The sequence below is a fragment of the Schistocerca gregaria genome, chromosome 1, assembly GCF_023897955.1.
Source record: "Schistocerca gregaria isolate iqSchGreg1 chromosome 1, iqSchGreg1.2, whole genome shotgun sequence".
Lineage (NCBI taxonomy): Eukaryota > Metazoa > Arthropoda > Insecta > Orthoptera > Acrididae > Schistocerca > Schistocerca gregaria.
This window is the reverse complement of record NC_064920.1, coordinates 206,684,611-206,704,577: the sequence shown is the minus strand read 5'-3', so window position 1 is coordinate 206,704,577 and position 19,967 is coordinate 206,684,611. Positions and strand designations below refer to the sequence as shown.

Sequence of the window (19,967 nt, the reverse complement as noted above, 5' to 3'; positions counted from 1 at the left end):
ATTTGTTAACATGTTTACAAATAAAATTCTATGTCATTTGTTGACATAGAAAATATTCTATCATGCACAATTCCTATGCAGAAAATAGAATTATTTGAGATAAAAAATTAGCTGAATTTGTAGAGTAAACAGTAAAGAGGCACAGTCACACATATATCAAAAAACTAAAAATTGGCTACATGCGAGTAGGATTTGCGTGCTGAGGGTTCTGTGCGAACTTAATTTTTGTGTATGTGCCACTGAGAACCTAGATTACCAGTGTGGATGGGTTATATATAGAATCTCAACAACTCAACCTGTTTTCAATGCAGACATTGGCAAGAAATCTGTCCTGGGGAAATCCAAGACTGTGTCAGAATCTCTACTGTACTTTCTCAGATTAGCCTGGACACATAGAGGGATGGGGGGGGGTCGGAAGGGGGGGGGGGGACTTTAGTTGTATATGTAGATGTAGAAGATTTAATAAAATATTTAATTAAATGTATTTTTTTACTTACTGCAACATGAGTGTAATGTACATTTTATGTTTGCATGCAGTAATGTTTGTCCATTACACTTTTGACAAATGATGAATGCATTAATTTTCTTACGGCAAAAAATATTTTTTCTGTGATGCAGTTACAATTTAACAGTTTTCTGAATTTTTGCTTCACTTGTACTGCGAAGCCTTGCTTCTTGCCAAATTTTATGATTCTAGGCCACTGGTTGAGTGAGTTTTCAAGTATCAAAATATGTAACATATATGGCCATATCTTGTGATTGAACAGGCATATAAGCTTAAAATTTTTGCACAGCCAAGGGACCGTAGAGCTTAGTGACATAAATTTGAACTTGATGCATGTGCCTTTTCCTGGGAAAAAGGGTTTTCAATAATCAGATAGACGGACAACAAAGTGTTTCTAAAAGGGTTCCATTTTTACAGAATTAGTCAAAGAACTCTAAAAATTCCAACAGTTATATTCCTCTGTATTCTAAATTGCTTAATATGTTCTACAGAAAACAACTATGAGACCCATAAACTGCAGCAGACTATTCATCATGACAAATGCCAAAAACAGCTTATTGACACCGCAGCTATTGGATTTTAAAACTACACATGCAAGTGGCCGCCCCACTCCCTCCATCCCCCCCCCCCCCCCCACACACACACACACTTTGATTTATTACTATGAGGGTTGGAACTTAAATAGTGGCAACACTGCTGTGGAGACAGTATCCAATCAAATCTACTATTGTCGCTGATTGCACACGTTGCTGACATACCTACCTTATCTCCGATCAAATGGACTCGCCTATCCCACGTCGCCAGCATGTGCACAATCGAACGGAGCGCAGTCAATTGTGAGTGAGCGGTCTAACATAATGGTGTCACTATGTTTTCGAAACAGGAACAACGGAGTTGGATTAAGATTGAATGTGCCATAGGTCGTACAACACAACAGTGTCATCAAGATCTTCAGGAGGCATGCGGGGAATCGGCATTGCCATAGAGAAAAGTGGTTCATTGGGTGAATGCCTTCAATGAAGGTCATCAGACTGTGGTGGAAATGCAGCAGGCAGGTCATCCTAGCATCTCTGAAGAAGTGCATGCTGTTGCTGCATTAGTGGATTGTGATTGGCGCCATACAATTTGTGAGATCACCCACAAAACCAGATTAGCACATACAACTGTACTTTGCATCATGAAGGAACGCCTGGGTGTGGAAAAATTGCATCACAATGTGTTCCACATGACTTGATGGAGATGCAGAAATGGCTTTCTTACATTGTATCGTAACACTGGCTGCTCTGTTCAGTCGATGGGACTGGGAAGTACTGTACCATCCACCATATTCCCCAGACTTAAGTCCTTGTGACTTTGATTTGATTCTGAAGCTTCAGAACTTTTCCAGAGATTCGACAGGCAGTAGACCGCTCCATTCACACTATCTACAGAACAGGCTCTGCTAACAGTATACTACACCTTCTACATCGCTGGTAACTGGTTCAACACAATGCTGGTCACTACTTTGTAGGATAGTAACAGGTGCAAACACGTAACTTTTTTGTATCAGTTGTGAATGAATAGTTGCCACTATTTAAGTTCCAACTCTCATATTTAACATTTTGACAGCTCAGTCACATGATGTATAAATGAGTACATTTCAGAAGCAGCACCTACTGAAAATGACTCAGAGGAAAGGTGTTGTATTTAGTAGAGAAATTCAGAAGGTGTCCTAAAGATCTACATCTACACTCTGTAAACACCATGAGGTGCATGGCAGAGGGTACATCCCAATGTACCAGGTATTAGGGTTTCACTATGTCCATTCACATAAGGAGTGTGGGAATAATGATTGTTTGAATGCCTCTGTCTGTGCAGTAATTATTCTACTCCTATCCTTGAGATTCCTATGTGAGCAATATGTAGGGGTTGTAGTATATACATAAAGTATTCATTTAAAGATAGTTCTTGAATGTTAATAGACCCTCTTGGGATAGTTTACATATGCTTTCAAGAGTCTGCCAATTCAGTTCCTTCAGCATCCCTCTGACACTCTTCCATGGATTAAACAAACGTGTGACCATTCATGCTGCCCTTCTCAGTATATGTGCAATATCCCCTGTTAGTCCAATTTGGTACTTCAGTATTGTAGGTTGGGTTGCATGACTAATTTGTAAGCAATCTCTCTTGTACATTGATTGCACTTCCCCAGTATTCTACCAATAAACCAAAGTCTATCACCTGGTTTAACCACAACTGAACCAATATGATCATTTCATTTCATATCCCTACGTGTTACAGCCAGGTATTTGTATGAACTGGCTGACTCCAGTAGTGACTAATTGATATTATAGGATACTACATTATTTCATTTCGTGAAGTGAAGTGCACAATTTTACATTTCTGAACATATAGAGCAAGTTGATAAGATTTCTACGTGGTACAAATATTGGCAAGACCTAATGGAATATTTATGCAGCTACTTTCAGATAGTATTTCATTATAGATAACTACATAATCTGCAAAAAGCCTCATGTTACTATTAATATTGTCTGCAAGGTCATTAATGTACAAAATGAACAGCAAGGGTCCCAACACACTTCCCTGGGGCACACCTGATGAGGACCCTCCATCCAAAATAAAAGGCTGTGTCCTCCCTACCCAAAATGTCCTCAATCCAGTCACAAATTTCACTTGATACCCCCATGTGATTGTACTTCTGACAATAAGCGTAGGTGTGGTACTGAGTCAAATGCTTTTTGGAAATCAAGAAACATTGCATCTATTTGGTTGCCTTGAGTAAAACCTTGCAGTATGTCATGTCAGAAAAGTGCGAGTTGGGTTTCACATGATCGATGTTTTCAAAATTAATTTTGCAGCAGATGTATGTCAAGGATATTGGACCACAGTTTTGTGGATCACTTCTACTACATTTTTTGTAGACAGGTGTGACCTGTGCCTTTTATCCAAGAACTGGACACAGTTTTTTTCAAGGGATCTATGATCTATTATAAATAGAAGAAGGGCTAACTCGGCCGCAAATGTTGTATAGAAAATGGCAGGAATTCAATCAGGTGCTGAAGCTTTTTTAATTTTAATGATACCAGCTGTTTCTCAACACCACTGACACTAATACTTATTCGATTCACCATTACTGTGGTATGAGGATTAAATTGGTACAGTTGTCCGAGATTTTCCTTTGTAAAGGAACATTTGAAAATGGAGTTAAGCATTTCAGCTTTTGTTTTCCTACCCTCAATTTCAGTTCCTGTCTCATTCACTAGGAACTGGGCACTAACTTTGGTGCCACTAACAGCCTTTACATATAACCAGAATTTCTTTAGATTTTGTGAATTATCAGCTGACAATATTCTGCTATGATAGTCACTGAAGACATCACTCATTGCTCCCTCAACAGCCAAATGCATTTCATTCAAAATCTTTCTATCTGTAGCTCTACACTTTATATTACACTTCTTGTGCAGTAACCACTTTTTTTTTTTTTTTTTTTTTTTTTTTTTTAAGAAGTTTCTTTACAGTGACTGTACACCATGGAGGTCCCCCTCCTATTATGAACTGTTCTACTGGGTACATATCTATCCATTGTGTGGTCAGCTATTCTCTTAAAACTTTATTTGACACTACCTTTAAACTTGAATAAGAGTTTCTCCACATGCTCCTGCCCTGTGGTGAAAGTTTCAAGTTCTTCATTGAGATATGACACCACTGATTTTTTATCTCGATTGCTGAGTGTATATATATATATATATATATATATATATATATATATATATATATATATATATATATATATATATACTTTAATTGTTGGTATGTCTGGCCTTCAAAAGTGAAGAAGTTGTGGGTCAGGATGAAGCTGGCTAAGGTGACGAGGAAAGAGGTTTTAGGTAGGGTGGCAGGTGATCGGCGTGAAAGGAAGTGCTCCATTGCAGCGAGGCCCTGGACGTGCGGGATATTTGTGTATAGGGAAGTGGCATCAATGGTTACAAGGATGGTTTCCGGGGGTAACAGACTGGGTACGGATTCCAGGCGTTCGAGAAAGTGGTTGGTGTCTTTGATGAAGGATGGGAGACTGCATGTAATGGGTTGAAGGTGTTGATCTACGTAGGCAGAGATACGTTCTGTGGGGGCTTGGTAACCAGCTACAATTTTATTTACATTCCCTCCGCAAACATGCCTTCACCCTAGCCAGATTACGCTCCCATATTTTATTTACGATGTATAGGTGAAGGATTAGGCGGGTGAGGGCTATGGATTGTGCTGTTTGGAACTGGTATAAGGACTGATGGAAACAAGGATTGCAGCCAGAGATGGGAACTTTAAGTGTGAGGCCTTTGGGAGTAATGCCAAATGTCAGACAAGCCTGCGTAAATAAAATATGGGAGCGTAATCTGGCTAGGGTGAAGGCATGTTTGCGGAGGGAATGTAAATAAAATTTAATGGGGTCGTTGTAGGGATGTTGGAGGTTGACATGGTATTAGTAGGTGGAAAGGGTAATATGAGGTTAAAGTGAAAGTAAAGAGAGATTTATATAGGGAGAGATAAAGGTGTGAAAAAAGTCGAAAAAGTGTTGGTTTGAGATGAGCTATGTTGATCATGTGCTGAACTTAGGTTGGTGAACAACAACGGGTGCAAAGGTTGGGTAGTTATGTTGTCTCCAGATCACGTTAAAGGGTGGGGAAAATCAAGAAAATTTCGAAAAAAATTTTGTCGAAAAAAGTTTGGAAAAAATAATTTGCGAAAAAAATTGTCAAATAAAATCTCGAAGAATATGTGTGTAAATGTATTCAAAGGACTGGTTATGTACTGGCAGGTTATGATAATGAGGTTAACAATTGTTTGATAAAGAAATAATAACGTGTAAACCTGTGGGAAGCTGCTAAAAATGATCGGTTTTGTGGGAAAAACGGGAATGGAAATAAAACGAAAGTTGTTGGAAAAAAACGGAGATGGTTGTGTAAAGGGTGAAAGGAACTGAAGCTGTGAAATAGTATTCACGAGTTTACACGAAATGTTTGTAAACTTGGAACAATGGATTTTATAGCAGCGGTTATGTTGAAAGCGTTGAAAATTTTAGGTTGTGGTTTGGAAGTAAATTACGTATTATTGAGTATAATTAGGCAGGATAAAATGTATGGTAGATTACGGAAAAATGGAAGATGAATACAAAGTGGAACTTCTTGTACAAACGAAAAGAGAAAGTAAGACGATAGAGAAGATTTCGAAATGCAACAGAGACAATAACAAACGTAATTGTTGGGTTCAAATTAATGATGATGTAAATAAAATAGAAAGAAACTTCCCCATGGGAAAAATATATTAAAAACAAAGATTCCAAGACTTACCAAGCTGGAAAGCGCCGGCAGACAGGCACATGAACAAAACACACAAACACACACACAGAATTACGAGCTTTCGCAACTGGCAGTTGCTTCGTCAGGAAAGAGGGAAGGAGAGGGAAAAATGAAAGGATGTGGGTTTTAAGGGAGAGGGTAAGGAGTCATCCCAATCCCGGGAGCGGAAAGACTTCCCTTAGGGGAAAAAAAGGACAGGTGTACACTCGCACACACACACATATCCATCCGCACATACACAGACACAAGCAGACATATTTAAAGGCAAAGAGTAAGGGCAGAGATGTCAGTCGAGGCGGAAGTACAGAGGCAAAGAAGTTGTTGAAAGACAGGTGAGGTATGAGCGGCGGCAACTTGAAATTAGCGGAGGTTGAGGCCTGGCGGATATCGAGAAGAGAGGATATACTGAAGGGCGAGTTCCCATCTCCGGAGTTCGGATAGGTTGGTGTTGGTGGGAAGTATCCAGATAACTCGGACGGTGTAACACTGTGCCAAGATGTGCTGGCCGTGCATCAAGGCATGTTTAGCCACAGGGTGATCCTCATTACCAACAAACACTGTCTGCCTGTGTCCATTCATGCGAATGGACAGTTTGTTGCTGCTCATTCCCACATAGAAAGCATCACAGTGCAGGCAGGTCAGTTGGTAAATCACGTGGGTGCTTTCACATGTGGCTCTCCCTTTGATCGTGTACACCTTCCGGGTTACAGGACTGGAGTAGGTGGTGGTGGGAGGGTGCATAGGACAGGTTTTAGACCGGGGGCGGTTGCAAGGGTAGGAGCCAGAGGGTAGGGAAGGTGGTTTGGGGATTTCATAGGGATGAACCAAGAGGTTACGAAGGTTAGGTGGACGGCGGAAAGACACTCTTGGTGGAGTGGGGAGGATTTCATGAAGGATGGATCTCATTTCGGGGCAGGATTTTAGGAAGTCGTATCCCTGCTGGAGAGCCACATTCAAGGTCTGATCCAGTCCCGGGAAGTATTCTGTCACAAGTGGGGCACTTTTGGGGTTCTTCTGTGAGAGGTTCTGGGTTTGAGGGGATGAGGAAGTGGCTCTGGTTATCTGCTTCTGTACCAGGTAGGGAGGGTAGTTGCGGGATGCGAAAGCTGTTTACAGGTTGTTGGTGTAATGGTCGAGGGATTCAGGACTGGAGCAGATTCGTTTGCCACGAAGGCCTAGGCTGTAGGGAAGGGACCGTTTGATATGGAATGGGTGGCAGCTGTCATAATGGAGGTACTGTTGCTTGTTGGTGGGTTTGATGTGGACGGATGTGTGCAGCTGGCCATTGGACAGATGGAGGTCAACGTCTAGGAAAGTGGCATGGGATTTGGAGTAGGACCAGGTGAATCTGATGGAACCAAAGGAGTTGAGGTTGGAGAGGAAATTCTGGAGTTGTTCTTCACTGTGAGTCCAGATCATGAAGATGTCATCAATAAATCTGTACCAAACTTTGGGTTGGCAGGATTGGGTAACCAAGAAGGCTTCCTCTAAGCGACCCATAAATAGGTTGGCATACGAGGGGGCCATCCTGGTACCCATGGCTGTTCCCTTTAATTGTTGGTATGTCTGGCCTTCAAAAGTGAAGAAGTTGTGGGTCAGGATGAAGCTGGCTAAGGTGACGAGGAAAGAGGTTTTAGGTAGGGTGGCAGGTGATCGGCGTGAAAGGAAGTGCTCCATTGCAGCGAGGCCCTGGACGTGCGGGATATTTGTGTATAGGGAAGTGGCATCAATGGTTACAAGGATGGTTTCCGGGGGTAACAGACTGGGTACGGATTCCAGGCGTTCGAGAAAGTGGTTGGTGTCTTTGATGAAGGATGGGAGACTGCATGTAATGGGTTGAAGGTGTTGATCTACGTAGGCAGAGATACGTTCTGTGGGGGCTTGGTAACCAGCTACAATTTTATTTACATTCCCTCCGCAAACATGCCTTCACCCTAGCCAGATTACGCTCCCATATTTTATTTACGCAGGCTTGTCTGACATTTGGCATTACTCCCAAAGGCCTCACACTTAAAGTTCCCATCTCTGGCTGCAATCCTTGTTTCCATCAGTCCTTATACCAGTTCCAAACAGCACAATCCATAGCCCTCACCCGCCTAATCCTTCACCTATACATCGACTCGGCCAATGAACACACCCGTCAACTCCTATCCCAAATCCACCTGGCATAATACACAGCTTACTTGTTGCGGGGATTTTCCTACACAATTGGCAACACTTTGTAAAGTATATCTAAGAGTTTTGTTCCAAGATTACAGTGCGCGCACTTTTGTCTTGGCTCCCTAGTACAGAACCCGTATGTGTCGGAGGACTTCGGGAAGTTGGCTAGCATTTCTTCTCAGCAGGCTACTCTCTTCACGATTATTCCTAGCCATTAGCAGATTTCGGGTTCAGGCTGTTTGTGTCAGACCGAAAGATGAATCAGTTCCTGGGCCTTAGTGGGTGCCTCTGGCCTATGGCTAAGACATTTCTCCGCAATTCTAGTGCGTGTTCTATATCTTTTGCAATTCCTCTACACTGTCGCACTTGCCTCATATACAAACAAGTCATCTCCGTATTGCAGCAGTTTGGTAAGGAAGCTTGTTGTTCGATATACACTCCTGGAAATGGAAAAAAGAACACATTGACACCGGTGTGTCAGACCCACCATACTTGCTCCGGACACTGCGAGAGGGCTGTACAAGCAATGATCACACGCACGGCACAGCGGACACACCAGGAACCGCGGTGTTGGCCGTCGAATGGCGCTAGCTGCGCAGCATTTGTGCACCGCCGCCGTCAGTGTCAGCCAGTTTGCCGTGGCATACGGAGCTCCATCGCAGTCTTTAACACTGGTAGCATGCCGCGACAGCGTGGACGTGAACCGTATGTGCAGTTGACGGACTTTGAGCGAGGGCGTATAGTGGGCATGCGGGAGGCCGGGTAGACGTACCGCCGAATTGCTCAACACGTGGGGCGTGAGGTCTCCGCAGTGCAACGATGTTGTCGGCAGTGGCCGGCGGAAGGTGCACGTGCCCGTCGACCTGTGACCGGACCGCAGCGACGCACGGATGCACGCCAAGACCGTAAGATCCTACGCAGTGCCGTAGGGGACCGCACCGCCACTTCCCAGCAAATTAGGGACACTGTTGCTCCTGGGGTATCGGCGAGGACCATTCGCAACCGTCTCTATGAAGCTGGGTTACGGTCCTGCACACCGTTAGGCCGTCTTCCGCTCACGCCCCAACATCGTGCAGCCCGCCTCCAGTGGTGTCGCGACAGGCGTGAATGGAGGGACGAATGGAGACGTGTCGTCTTCAGCGATGAGAGTCGCTTCTGCCTTGGTGCCAATGATGGTCGTATGCGTGTTTTGGCGCCATGCAGGTGAGCGCCACAATCAGGACTGCATACGACCGAGGCACACAGGGCCAACACCCGGCATCATGGTGTGGGGAGCGATCTCCTACACTGGCCGTACACCTCTGGTGATCGTCGAGGGGACACTGAATAGTGCACGGTACATCCAAAGCGTCATCGAACCCATCGTTCTACCATTCCTAGACCGGCAAGGGAACTTGCTGTCCCAACAGGACAATGCACGTCCGCATGTATCCCGTGCCACCCAACGTGCTCTAGAAGGTGTAAGTCAACTACCCTGGCCAGCAAGATATCCGGATCTGTCCCCCATTGAGCATGTTTGGGACTGGATGAAGGGTCGTCTCACGCGGTCTGCACGTCCAGCACCAACGCTGGTCCAACTGAGGCGCCAGGTTGAAATGGCATGGCAAGCCGTTCCACAGGACTACATTCAGCATCTCTACGATCGTCTCCATGGGAGAATAGCAGCCTGCATTTCTGTGAAAGGTGGATATATACTGTACTAGTGCCGACATTGTGCATGCTCTGTTGCCTGTGTCTATGTGCCTGTGGTTCTGTCAGTGTGATCATGTGATGTATCTGACCCCAGGAATGTGTCAATAAAGTTTCCCCTTCCTGGGACAATGAATTCACGGTGTTCTTATTTCAATTTCCAGGAGAGTATATATATCTCTTTCTACTTGTTGAATTGTCCTTCGTACTTTGGTAATCATTGTTGCCACAACCGTGTCATGGTCACTGATGCCAGTTTCGATGTGGGAATCCTTGAAGAGGTCAGATCTATTTGTTGCCATTAGATCCAATATCCAATATATTTCCATCATGAATGGGGTTCCTAACTATGGTCTTTAGTACTAAAGATGTGTGTGTGTGTGTGTGTGTGTGTGTGTGTGTGTGTAATTTTATTGAGGTAAATATTTTTAATGAAACTTGTGGGACATAATTATACTTTTATATATCTGTGTATGACATATTTGTGTAACAATAATGAAACTTCCTGGATGGAGCAATATGTAAAATAAGGGAAAGGTAACCACTCACTTATGGTGGATAATGTATGGAGCACAGAAACACTTAACTGAAATCAGCATTCACACTAGCTTCCAGACACTTGCTTTTTTTCTGGCAACAGTATACACATTCACATACAAGACACAGAGACACCATAACACACACTCGTGTGGCAACGTGTGTACTATTGCTAGGAAAAGAGCTATTACTGAAAGCTAGTGTGAATGCTGCTTTCTGTTACATATTTATGTGCTCCACTCATTGATCCACTAGAGGTAAGTGGTTGCTTTTCCCTTATTTTACCTATTGCACATTTGTGTATCATTTTTGAAAATAATTTTATTTTTTGTTTAATCTGCAAGGGCACATTTGATCTGCAGCCTGTTTTCTCTTAAACAGCCTTGTAGTTGAATGTAAAAGTGTGAAAGATGGCACCTTAAAATGTTTGTTTATTGTGTGTTGTATAAAATTATCATCCTTGTTATTGACCTTGCAGTTCTTGTCTTACATAGACTGTTTTCTTCCATAGGCCGTTCTATGACACAGAAGGCTGGTGTTCAGTATATATTAGACTCGGTGATTCAGGCTTTAGCCCGTGATCCATCAAAAAAGTAAGTAATTATTGTTTCTGTGCACAAATAAATTTAATTTTGTTGTATAAACATTGCAAAATTTGGCAAACAAGGTTTTAAAATGTGAGAGATGAGCTCATATCAGCATCAGAACTTCTAGGTTTGCATGTATGCAATGTGTGCCATGTGAAGAGTATTAAGACCTAAGAACAGTGTGAATGATATCAGTGAAGTTTAGTTTTTGTTGTGTGTTACAAAAATGGAACAGCAGAGTTTAGAGTAGTGTTATGTTCAACTTGGGTAATCTGTGAGAGTGACCTTTCAAAAGTTGAAGCAGCCCAATGGGGAACATTCCTTACCAAGAGCACAAGTTTTTTTTTTTCTTGTGAGGCCAAGAACATATTGAAGATGAACCTCACTCAGGGAGACCTTCACTTCAAAAACTTATGAAAATGTCAAATGTGTGCATGCTCTTCTGAGATCAGACTGTAACAATAAGGATGTAGGGTGACCTGTTAAGCCCCAACACGGGCACAGTACATCAAATTTTGACTGTTTGCACATGCTAAAGGTTTGTGCCTAAATGATGCCAAAACATCTCAGAACTGATCAGAAGGACAATTGCAGAAATGTGCATTGATCAGTATGAGAGGATTGCCAATCACCACAAATGTTTGTCATGTGATCACAGGTGATGAATCATGGATTTTTTAGTACAGTCATGAGACAAACCCGCATAGTAAGGAGTGTTATAGTGTGATGTCTTTGTGACTGGAAAAAGCTCGAATGAGCTAATTGAAGATTCCCTTTTTTGACAATAGGGGTATCATGGATCAAGAATTTGTTCCTCCAGGAGTAACATTTAACAAAGTGGTTTACAAAGATGCCCTTGAGAGATTCAGGGAAAGGGGAATCGAGTGGGATCGGATATTGTGGACAAGTGGATGTGGCATCATGACAGTGCATGCCATATGGCCACTCCCATTACAAAACTTTTGACCTCAAAAGCCATTTCTTTGTTTCACTGCCCCCTTTCAACTGATCTGAGCATGGGACTTTTTTCTTTTCTTGAATTTGAAAAATGACTTAAAAGGAACATCATTTTGAGCCTCAGGAGAACATTCAGAAGAATGTGACTGACATGTTCAAGATCCTACCAGATTGAAGCCTTTCAGTGTTGCTACCAAGACTGAGAATGACGGCTCCTCAAGTATATAGCTGGTGAAAGAAACATCTTTGAAGGGGACAATATTGTTGTTTGAAAAAAATAAAAACTTTGGTTGATAAAATATCAGTCTCATCACTTTTCTCACACCCCTCATAAATTCACAAGGAAGATAGACTAAGCATATTATTGCCTTTGGGAAGTGAATAGCTTTAGCATGCTATGTGTTTAGAATAATAAATTGAGGGCATAGTAGCTCATGCACTAAAACAACACTTTTTGCTTATGTTTATTTTTATGAATAGTTATGATATAACAATCTGGGGAACAAATGAGCAGAATATACAAACAACCTTTAAGCTAAAAAAAGGTTGGTGTGATTTATAATGAAAAGTAAATAGAGAAGCCTCAGCACTAAGTTGTTTAAATATAAGAGGGTTTTGGCCGTTCTATGTGAATAAATTACGTAAACAATGATCCAGATGAAGAGACACTGACCAGCACCCTTCAAACAGGTCCTCTACGTGAATGTGGAACCAGATGCAGATACCATTTATGTCTCAGTAGGAAAAACAGTACAAAACACAAAATAGTGTGCTGTGTAATGAATTAAATTATACACAAGATCAAAGATAAAAGTGAAATCATGCCTCTAGGAATTCTTTTTAAAATTATCTGTTACCAAAATGTTTTTATCCTGTCAAGGATTACCTGAAAGGATATGTAAATTATGTTGACAATTATGCTAATCATAACTACTGTTATTAAGAGGCATTTTACAATACAATTCAACAGAATTGTGATGTACAACTATGAAACATAGTAAAGCACATAACGTGTATATAATTTAACTGGATAGATAAAAAAAATGTATTCACCAAGTGGCAGCAGGAGAACAACATATAAAAAAAAGGTTTTATGGAGGCAAGAGTGTGCTGAAACCATCTGCACAGTTCAGATTGTCTACTGGTGGATAATTAAATAAACTGATAAATTAACATTTATCACACTTAAAACTGAATTTACACTCATTTTATTAGCTCTGTTGAATGTGCTAATTCTATATTTTTTTGTTCCTCTGAAAGTGAAACTTTGTTTTCAGCTGCAGTTACCATTTTTCTAAATTGTGATAAATGTAACATATATTACCTTGAATAAAAATTTTACCTTTTAGTAACTGTTATGTATTCTGCAAAAATAACATTGTTGATGATGTACATATAAATCTCTTATTTGCAATTTGTGAAAAAGTATAGCTGTTACCAACTGGAAGGTTATTTAAGAATGTCATTTTTCATGGCAACAATCTTGAACAAATGTGTCACAGATTTGTTGCCTCATCAGGGTTGTGTTTGATCTCAAGTTGATGAAAGTTTCCTAATTGTTTGCAAACTGGGTAACTGAGGTGGATTTTAACATGCATAACTATCCGGGTGGGTCTGATGATGGGTAAGGAATATGTTGTAGAGAAATATGCAGATATCTGTTCATTTCATTTTTCTGCCGTCATTGTTTAATTAGGTTTTGTTCTGTTTCCATGTGAAATAATATTATATAATGGCTGGCTTATTATTTCATTCCATTTGTCATGCATCATTGCATTTTGCTAGATTTGATTCTGTTTTCACTTGGAATAATACTTTGTAATAACCAACTTCTAATTTTAACTGCAGAAAGGAGATATCTTCTGTCATCATTTTCTCTGTTTGAACATTTTATGCTATTATTCTGCTTTTTGTTGTTAAATGCTTTCATTTTCTATGTATATTGTGTATTACGGAAAATAACCATCAAAATATACATCTTACCTTATATTTGCAGGTTTATTTATGTTGAAACAGCCTTTTTCTGGAAATGGTGGAAAGAACAACATGACTCTGTTCGCCACCAGGTAAAAAGGCTTGTTAGTTCCGGTAGACTGGAGTTTACAGGAGGTGCATGGAGCATGAATGATGAGGCTGGGACACATTACCAGTCCACGATTGATCAGTTTACATGGGGATTGAGGTAAATGCCACATGCTATATTAACATGTTTATATGTGTTACGTAAGTTACACAGTAAACACTAGTGGAAAAAAATAAGCAGTAGGATCCTATTATATGAGGGGCAGTCAAATGATCAAATGAAAACCAAACACTACGCAATTTTCACATTTTGGTGACCTAAAGAAAGATGTACACAGACATCAGTTTCAGTCCGACTAGGAAGTGAAAGAGTGGGTGCAGTCGTGGATCATTCAGTGGCTTACCACATTCTACAAAACAGTAATTGATCATGTCATCTCCCGGTGGCATAAATGTATTAACATGTGTGGTGAATACTTTTGAAAGGAACAATTCCTTTTGTGGTAGTTGTTTGGTTTTATTTGACTGCTCCTTATTGTTTAAGAATCTAATTCTACTACAAATATTATAACCATAAAATAACATTTGTGCATTTCCAACATAAATTTTATTTGAAATTTCGTATCCTCATGTTTGGCATGAATTTTTTGGCATTACAAACTGAGCACTGTTTGCCACATTGTTACAGGAAGCTCAATGACACTTTCGGGGAATGTGGAAGACCTCGAGCTGGATGGCAGATAGATCCATTTGGTCACTCACGTGAAATGGCTTCTATGTTCGCACAGATGGGATATGATGGTTTGCTGTTTGGGCGATTAGATTACCAAGATAAATCGACAAGACTTAAGTCAAAGACAGCAGAAATGATCTGGCAAGCTAGTGCTAATTTAGGTGAGTGGGAAAGAAAAGTCAAATGTTGGAAGAGAAATTAAGTTTGCATCTGCACAGATGAATTGAAGTTTGTCATAAATTGCACTCAAAAAGAGAGAGCAATGTCCATTGATTCCTCCTCTTTCCTTTTAAGCAAATTATGTGAAATAGTTCAGACAAACAGACAAGTAGGGTTGATGTGGTATTACAAGAAATACGATTTAACTCCACTTTCCAGGAATCATAGAATACATATAAGAAGTGATTCCAATACTGGATATATACAGCCCAATCAAAGATGCTCCATGCTGTGGTAAAGAAATTAAGAATCTACACTGCTAGCCATTACAATTTAGAGCAACATGGTTGTGTGATGCAACAAGCATCAAGTGGCATGTACACTGAGGTGACTAGTTGTCGGATATCTCCTAATATTGAGTCAGGCCATCTTTTGCCTTGGGAACATGATACCCATTAATGACTGAAAATGGTCTCCAAGTAACCACGCATAACCATTTCTAGTCAGTCTAGTTATTTCAGTTGCATCAGAGCACCCAGTCCACTCCATGTAAACACAGCCCACACCATTATGGAGTCACCACCAGCTTGCACAGAGCCTTTTTGACAATTTGGGTCTATGGCTTCATTGAGACTGCACCACACTTGGTCCTTACCATCTGCTCTTACCTACTTGGATCAGGATTCACCTGACCCAGCCACTGTTTTCCAGTCATAGAGGCTCCAAACGATAGTCATGAGCCTAGGAGAGGTGCTGCAAGCATTGTGCTGTTAGCAAAGGCACTCTTGGCAATCATCTGTTGCCATAGCCCATTAATGCCATATTTTGCCTCACTGTCCTAATGGATACTTTCAGTGTATGTCCTATGTTGATTTCTTTGGCTATTTCATGCAGTGTTGCTTGTCTGTTTGCACTGACAACTCTACACAATTTTCATTGCTCTCAGTTATTAAATGAAGGTTGTCAACCACTGCGTTGTCCGTGGTGAGAATTAATGCCTGAAACATGGTATCCTCGGCACACTCTTGACACTGTGGATCTTGGAATATTGAGTTTTCCAGTTATTTTCGGAATGGAATGTCCTATGCATCTAGCTCCAGCAACCATTCCGCATTTGAAGTTTGTTGATTCCCATTGTGGAACAATAATCACATCGGAATCTTTTTACATGAATTATATGAGTTTAGATGACAGTTCTGCCAATGCACTGCCATTTTATACTTTGTGTCTGTGATACTACCACTATCTGTATATGTGCACATCATGTACCATGGCTTTTGTTATCTCAGTGTAAAATACTGTATGCTTGGGTACGCAAATGGTCAGCATTTCAGCCAGTCGCTCAAAGAAGGTAAGAGGAATGCTGTCTACATTCTGTATCCAAAGGAAGATTATTCAGTGAGTTTTCATTCAGCAGTCACATTTAAATGTTGCTGGTTTTTGAGATCATGCTTCGCCCCTTATGAGGAGTGATGTCCGCCAGCATGTGTCAGAATTTAACAGAATAAGACCACAGGCTGTCAGGACTGTGGTTTATTGTATGGAAATAGTGCTGCTCACATTGGTTGTGATGTCAGATTCATTGGTGAAATTAAAAAAAAAACACGTTTTAAACAATAACTATTACCCAATCACTTCACAGTTGACGTTTTGTAAAGGAGCACTGTGAGCTGTTTCCATACTCTGCTATTCATTGTTCTGAAGGACGCGTCAGTGGTCTAGTCACGCTCAATCAAAATGTAATATGGTTCCTGAACTGTACTTGATGTACAGCAGTGGATAAAATGAACTTAAAACTGCTTTTTGTGAACAAATTCTTCTGTCAAAAGACAACAGAAATGAACAAAAGGAAAATAGCTTTTTTTATGGCCTAAAAATTTAGCAGTGTGTAGGAGACAACGAGTTTTTGTTAAACATTCACTTTGAATATGTTCTTTTATATGAAGCTGTTGAAAATGAAAATAAAAAAAGTTGTGTTACGATCTAAAAATTGAAGAGAACATGCCATACATTAGACATTAATAGTTACTTTTACAGAGGTGCGTTCACAATTAAAATTAAACTGTTGTTGTACAATCTAGTAACTTGAATGTTTAGCAGATAAAAAAAACATGTTTAGTGTTAATACTTGGATCTATAGGAAAGTGTAAGAAATGAAAATGAAATAGAGATTTCGGTGCACGAACTGCGAACACACGCAGAACTGAATTAGCTATTCCATAATTTTACAGACTAACGCGGAAAAATCAAATTTGTTTTATAATCTAATAGTTAACGTGTAAAGCATTAGGTTCTATGTAGCTACATGCTGGATAATAAGTGTACACAATACCTTTAATCCATGTGAGGGCTGAACAGTTTTGTACTGCAGCATCTGCTCTCACCATAGCTCTTTCTAGCGGTATGGCAAAGCTTTTACATATTTATTGACAGATCTGAACTACATTATTTATTAACACTTTTTCATGTGAGCGTACTCTCCGATAACGTATATTTCTGCGATAACTGTACATTTTAGCAGAGGCCAACAATACGCATCAGTTGTAATATACTGCAATAGCAGTATGACTCGACTGTACAGCGCTGAGTGGCCTGTGTCATTCAGGTATTGTTTAGTATTGTCGGGCACCTTCGGTCATGTCTGCATGTAAATGAGGTTTAGTTCCGCATTCTGCCATCGGCAATTGGAAAATAAACAGGTAATACATAGTTTGTAAATACGATGAATTTTCTCTAAGTTATAATTAAAATCACATTATAATCTTAAATTTTTAAAACTAATATGAATAAACAAACAAACTCGCCAGTCAGCAAAGTTGGCATCTGGCTTTGACGGCAGGAAACTCGTTGATCATATGTTCACAGTTCAGACGGTTATCAGTTAGGATGTCGGCTTCGATGTGAAGAATGGACAAGGCGTTCAATCTCTCCTCAGACAACGTAGAACGTAGGTAAGATTTCAGTCTTCACACCGGCACTGTGATTGTTGTGTCATGCACTGTGGATGTGTGCCAGTCCCGCCCACTGTACAGCACATTTTTCACGCTCCCCGTGGCGCTACTCTGTCTTGCTTTCACACTCGTAGTGTTACCGCAATTATTGGACTTTTTATACTATGTATTTATTTGCGAAAATATTTATACAAATCACACATGTTTTTTGATGTTGTGTATCATGTCTGTGCACAAATCAGTCTGGGCATGTCGATGGAACACCTGGAGTAGCACTTGTACCCGATATAGAAGCAGCGTCAAAAGGTGTTCCATGTTCATCATCGGACTCGGACGATGAGCCACTTTCATCTTCAGAGTCACTACCCGTTATGAGAGAAAGAGCTTCATCCACAGTCTGTCACTTATCTGCCATATCACTTCTGGTAGAAACTAATTGAGGTTAACAACATGTCACTTCAGTGAATCTGTTGTCAATTACAGACTTTGAACAAAGCCACAAGATGGTGCATAGATCAGACTTCCACAAAAGTCGAGCTTTGTGCAGTGTAGAAATACGACGAGGCAGAACTGCTACAGCAGCCCACCGGCTGGGCGGCACATTCACTCCCAACGTCTGCAGAAGTTCACTGTAGCAAAAGGGTTAAGAGCTGAAAACGAGCATTCTGCTAAACAATTTGTAAGTGCCGTATGTAGAAATATTCTAAGAGCAATTTCAATGCTCAGAAACATGACTGTAACCTCTCATTTTGTAAAAATTTACTCATTTTTACTGGTGTATCACTAATCTCAGAAGATTTCAAAAGTTCTGTGAAATTTACACATTCACTAGGGAAGGAAGGCTCTAAATCTGTGACATATGACACTTGAAGTATTGCTGCACGTTCAGCAATATCGTCAGGTGAACTGTTCTTAATGTTACTGAAAACTGTGAAGCAGTCCACCAGTGTTCTGTAGCTTTCCTTCCTCCTCCATAATGCAGAGTTCAAGTTGTTGAATACTGGGAGAAATATTTCGACTCTAAATTTTTCCCTCCCAGTCAGAAGAAATTCTTCAGAGTACGCTTCTTTATCATCGTGAAGTTTTCGTTTTCGTGACCTTTAATAGGTGCATTCATAATCTACATTAGTCACAATATCCATGGATTTATTTTCATGATAGTCAAACATGCCACGAATAGATGGAATAAATCATACAAGTGATTCATATAATTCATGCGCTATTTTAGTATCGATACTTACACTTTGCAATTTCAGATTTATGCTATTAAACCTCTGTAGTATATCCTTCCCAACTGCCATCATGAATACTGTTTCTAGTCTACTGAGCTCATTCAGTAAAGTTGGAGCCTCATTTTGCGCAAGTGGTTTTTCAAATGTATTCTTGGCAATATGTGTGAGGGCATTGATAATGCCCTCCCAGTTTCCATATTGACTTACACACGCTTCTTCTCTTGCTGACCAACATGTTTTTGATAAACTTTTTACCGTTTTGCTTCCTGGTTTCATGAAAGAAAGAAGTTTATCCTAGCGCTATGTAGAAGCAGAGAAAAAATTATTAAGGTTTTGCACTACATTGAAAAATGAGCATGCTTCCCAGCAACAGCTTGCAGCACTTGTGCTGACTAAATTCAAAGAATGTGCTGCACAGGCACATAATGCACTTTCGGATTTCATTCTTCATTCTGCAAACCAGTGTAGGTTCCTAAGATATTGCTTGTGCTGTTATATGACTGGCCTCTACTGTCAGTAATATCATTGGAATTTGTAGACAGGACTTTAGTATGGCCTCAGCTAAGCTTTTGGACTTTTGTCCCAGGTTTCGTAAAAAACAGAAGGAAAAATTCAAGAGGTTCACCATTCTCCTTCTCATACCTTAATATGAAAGCTAATTGATTAATATGTGAAATGTCCACAGTAGAATCTACTATTATATAGAAATATTTGCCAGTTTTATTTCACTTTTGATAATTCTTTTTATTCGTTCAGAAAGAACCTCTATTATTGCATTACAGATTGTTGAACAAAGATAACTTGTATGTCCCTGCCCTGGATTTCCATATCGCTCAATGTGCTCTGTGAGAAAAGGATCAAACTTGGCTATAATTTCAAGGGACATTATAAATTGACCATTATGTAATGAGTAGAATTTTTCAACGTGTCCACTTAGGGGAAGTCCACGACTTGTTAGCTTCTTCACTACTGCAGTATATTTTTTCTGTCTCAACATATGACTTGAAATGGTTATGTATTGTTCCAAGTGATGAGTGATAACTCAGAATTTTTGTGTTCAAGTGAATTCTCATGATGAGAT

The 19,967-nt window shown here is 40.3% G+C and overlaps 1 protein-coding gene across 2 annotated transcripts in view; it reads left to right on the top strand.

The window, feature by feature from the left end:
• Positions 1–19,967, top strand: part of LOC126336962 (lysosomal alpha-mannosidase-like) — a 132,324-nt gene that overhangs the window by 59,017 nt on the left and 53,340 nt on the right. For both annotated transcript variants that reach the window (XM_050001177.1, XM_050001168.1), the window contains exons 3-5: positions 10,757–10,838; positions 13,786–13,971; positions 14,500–14,705. In XM_050001177.1, the coding sequence (XP_049857134.1) occupies positions 10,757–10,838; positions 13,786–13,971; positions 14,500–14,705 (474 nt within the window). The remainder of the gene's footprint in view (positions 1–10,756; positions 10,839–13,785; positions 13,972–14,499; positions 14,706–19,967) is intronic.